This window comes from Mus pahari, chromosome 1 (genome assembly GCF_900095145.1).
Source record: "Mus pahari chromosome 1, PAHARI_EIJ_v1.1, whole genome shotgun sequence".
Classification (NCBI taxonomy): Eukaryota; Metazoa; Chordata; class Mammalia; order Rodentia; family Muridae; genus Mus; species Mus pahari.
The window spans coordinates 97,772,674-97,776,083 of NC_034590.1; the positions used below are offsets into that span (position 1 = coordinate 97,772,674).

General features: G+C 44.8%; 1 protein-coding gene across 1 annotated transcript in view; it reads left to right on the forward strand.

Annotated features, from left to right (window-relative positions):
• Nucleotides 1-2,119, forward strand: part of Ahsp (alpha hemoglobin stabilizing protein) — a 6,419-nt gene extending 4,300 nt beyond the window's left edge. The window contains exons 2-4 of the mRNA XM_021219405.2: nucleotides 1,075-1,273; nucleotides 1,458-1,532; nucleotides 1,768-2,119. Of these exons, the coding sequence (XP_021075064.1) occupies nucleotides 1,458-1,532; nucleotides 1,768-2,001 (309 nt within the window). The 5' untranslated portion in view covers nucleotides 1,075-1,273 and the 3' untranslated portion in view covers nucleotides 2,002-2,119. The remainder of the gene's footprint in view (nucleotides 1-1,074; nucleotides 1,274-1,457; nucleotides 1,533-1,767) is intronic.
• Nucleotides 2,120-3,410: the final 1,291 nt, after the last annotated feature.

The window sequence follows — 3,410 nt, forward strand, 5'->3', positions numbered from 1 at the left end:
AGAGAGAGAGAGAGAGAGAGAGAGAGAGAGAGAGAGAGAGAGAGAGATGCATACACGCTGTGGTGTACATATGGATGTCAAAGGATAACTTATGTGGATCCTAGGGATTGAACTCAGGTCATCAAGCTTGGCAGCAAGTACCACTGAGCCATCCCGCTAGTCCAGTATAGAACTATTTGCACATTATTTGGAGACTGTGGCAAGTATTCAAAGATCCCTTTGCCCCACTGAGGCAAAGACATAATTTCATTGGAAAGCTCCATCATGAATGTATCCTCCACTTTCTTTTTTCTTTTTAGATTTATTTATTCTATATATGTGGCTACATTTTGGTTCTCCTCGGACACACCAGAGGAGGGTTTAGAATCCCATTAGATGGTTGTGAGCCACCACGTGGTTGCTGGGAATTGAACTCAGGACCTCTGGAAGAAGAGCCAGTACTCTTAACTGCTGAGCCATCTCTCCAGCCAAAAAATTGAAAACGATGGTTTTTTTCTTTTAAAGATGTATTTATTAAAATAAACGAGTTCCTTGTAGCTGTCTTCAGACACACACACACACACACACACACACACACACACACACACAAAGCTAAGAAGCTACAAAACGGCAGTTTTAACCGTTGTAAGCCATCAAGCAGTTGCTGGGATTTGAACTGGAGACCTTAGGATCCACAGTCAGTGTAGCCTCCACTTTCTAAAAGAGTTTTTATAATAAATATTTAATGCATGCTTGAAAAAGTGTCTGACATACAAGAATACATGTAGCATAAACTCCTTTTTTGAGAACGAAGTCTTGTTTAGATGTAACCTGGGACTTTGACCTGACTCTCCTTCCTCCTTTAACTTCTTAATGTGAGATTGTAACTCAGCTTCGAAACTGTTATTAATATGGCAGCCATGGATTGGAGAAGCAACACCATTGCATTTTGTATGGTGCAAAAGTGCCCATTACTTAATGTTAGTTTCCTTAGGATTCTGAGACTGGTTGTAGGGTTGTCAGGGAAAGGGCAAGCTTATGTTCCTGGTTTGTTTCTTACATTTTCTGTCTTCATTTATCTATTTTTCTCCCGAGGTCTATCTTTCTAACTCCAGGGAAGCCTCACCGCCCACCTTCTCCACCCTAGGATGACCTATCACACTCCTTCAGGACCGCAAGGCAGGGCGTTGCCTTCTTAAGCTAACTCCTGACTGCTGTGTCCAGCTCTGTGCAGAGGACATACAAACCCCGAGGACTGTGGGTGAGGCGGGCTCAGCACCGTTAGACTTTGAAGGTGAGCCCACGCTTGTGAAAATGTAACTTCAGAGCAGAGCAGGACTTGAAAGGTTTAGGGAAAGGGGTTCCCCTCTTTAATATGAAGGACGTTTAACAGGGGTGGTGGGGTGGCAGCTGTGAGAGAGGGGAGGGTATTCAGGCGTGAGGGAAAAGAATAAAGTTCATTTTTCTTTCCCTGGCAGATGGCCCCTTTTCAGAGCAATAAGGACCTGATCTCTACAGGGATAAAGGAGTTTAACGTTCTGCTGGATCAGCAGGTAAGCCTGTGCACCTTATTTCAAGGTCAGAGATGGAGAGAGTAGGTGTGAGAAGGGCAGAGCAGGCTCGTTTGAAACCTAAGGGCAATGATGACATTGATTCAAATATCTAGAAATGGGGGATGCAAATCCAAAACAAAGAGGACATGAGCATCTAGGAGACCATCCTGGCACTCCACATCTCTGACCACATCTTCCATTTCCAACTCTCTCCCTTCTCCCCCGTCTCCCCCAGGTCTTTGATGATCCCCTTATCTCTGAAGAAGACATGGTGATTGTGGTTGATGACTGGGTGAACTTGTACACCAACTATTACAAGAAGCTCGTGCTTGGGGAGCAGGAGGAGCAAGACAGGGCGCTGACGGAACTCCAGCAAGAGCTGAGTAGTCTGGGCAGCCAGTTTCTAGCCAAATACAGGACCTTTCTGAAGTCCAAAGAGCCCCCAAGCAATACACTGCCCTCCTCATAGCTAAAAGGCTCTGGGCATCATGTCTTAGAACCCCAAACTCTCAGCTCTGTGTTATATCTTCAGACCGTTCTCCCAAGATGTTGCTATACTTTGACATGCCAATAAAGACCAATACTCATTTGTTGACTCCTGGTTCTTTTCCTCATCGTTCCTGAATGTGGGAGCATTTGATCCCTTTTTCTTAGTTAAGCACCTTTTGAAAATTAATTTGGAGATTTTTAACTCAGTACAAGAAAGGTTGGCAGCTTTATGAAAACACTGGATAATTCCAGAATAAGATGTATGTTCAGCAGTCAGAGACTAAGGAGGAAGTTCTGGGGGTGGGGGAGGAAGGTGATAGGAAAAAGAGCAGCAGACAGAAGTCCTCCGTAAACTGCGATCTCCTGTCTTGTTTGCCTAGCAAGAAGCCACTTGCTACATACAACAAGCACATCACATCGAGTGCAAAACTGCCTCCTTTCTGTTGTAAACACACACACACACACACACACACACACACACACAATGTTCGCATGATAGCATTGTCTGAAAGCAATTCCAAATGCTGTCACTGCGCTCTGACACCCAGACTGAACTCAACCAGCAAAGTCAGCCGAGCACCAAAGGATTCCCATTTGCTTTGACGTTTAAAATACCACCAGTACAAGATAAGAGAGCAGCCTCTATGCATCACCAAAAGTATATCACCAGGCTTCAGAATGTGAGGCCCACTCCTTCTCTGGTTCCACGGCTAAAACCTGGCAGCTGTGAACTGCCAAACCCTCTGCATTTTCTTCTGATGCTCTGACAGAACAACCCTCTCTGGAATGGTCAGGACAGGATGAGCAATGGCTGGCTGGGGTGTTAGGAAGGTTGATAAAAAACACCTCACAGAGACTTGAAGTGGGGGCCCCCACCTGCTCAGAGGAGGAAGGGAGAGGGAATGGGGGAAGGGTTGTGGAAAGGGGTGACCTAGACGGGGGGCAGTAAGGGTGATGTAAAGTGAATAAGTAAAAAGAAATTAAATTTAAAAACAAACAAACAAACTTCTTCTTGGGTTACAGTTCCAGAAAAAGCCTCAGAAGCCCTTGATAAAGGAACAGGTATCTTCAGGTTTTAGGGATTTCTTCTTCCAAGATGTTCTTGCTGGTATTGCTGCACTAGGCTTCTTAGAGCACATACCCTCACCCCCACGCCCACCCCACCCCACCCCGCCCCACCCCCATAGAATAAAGCTTGCTTTGATTTGGCCATAATTTCTGGTCAGTGGGATTAACAGTATTAGTTATACATTGTAATGAAAAGCACCTTTCCTGGCCTGCATTCAGTTTCTAATAGGAAAGAAGAAGAAGAAGAAGAAGAAGAAGAAGAAGAAGAAGAAGAAGAAGAAGAAGAAGAAGAAGAAGAAGAAGAAGAAGAAGAAGAAGAAG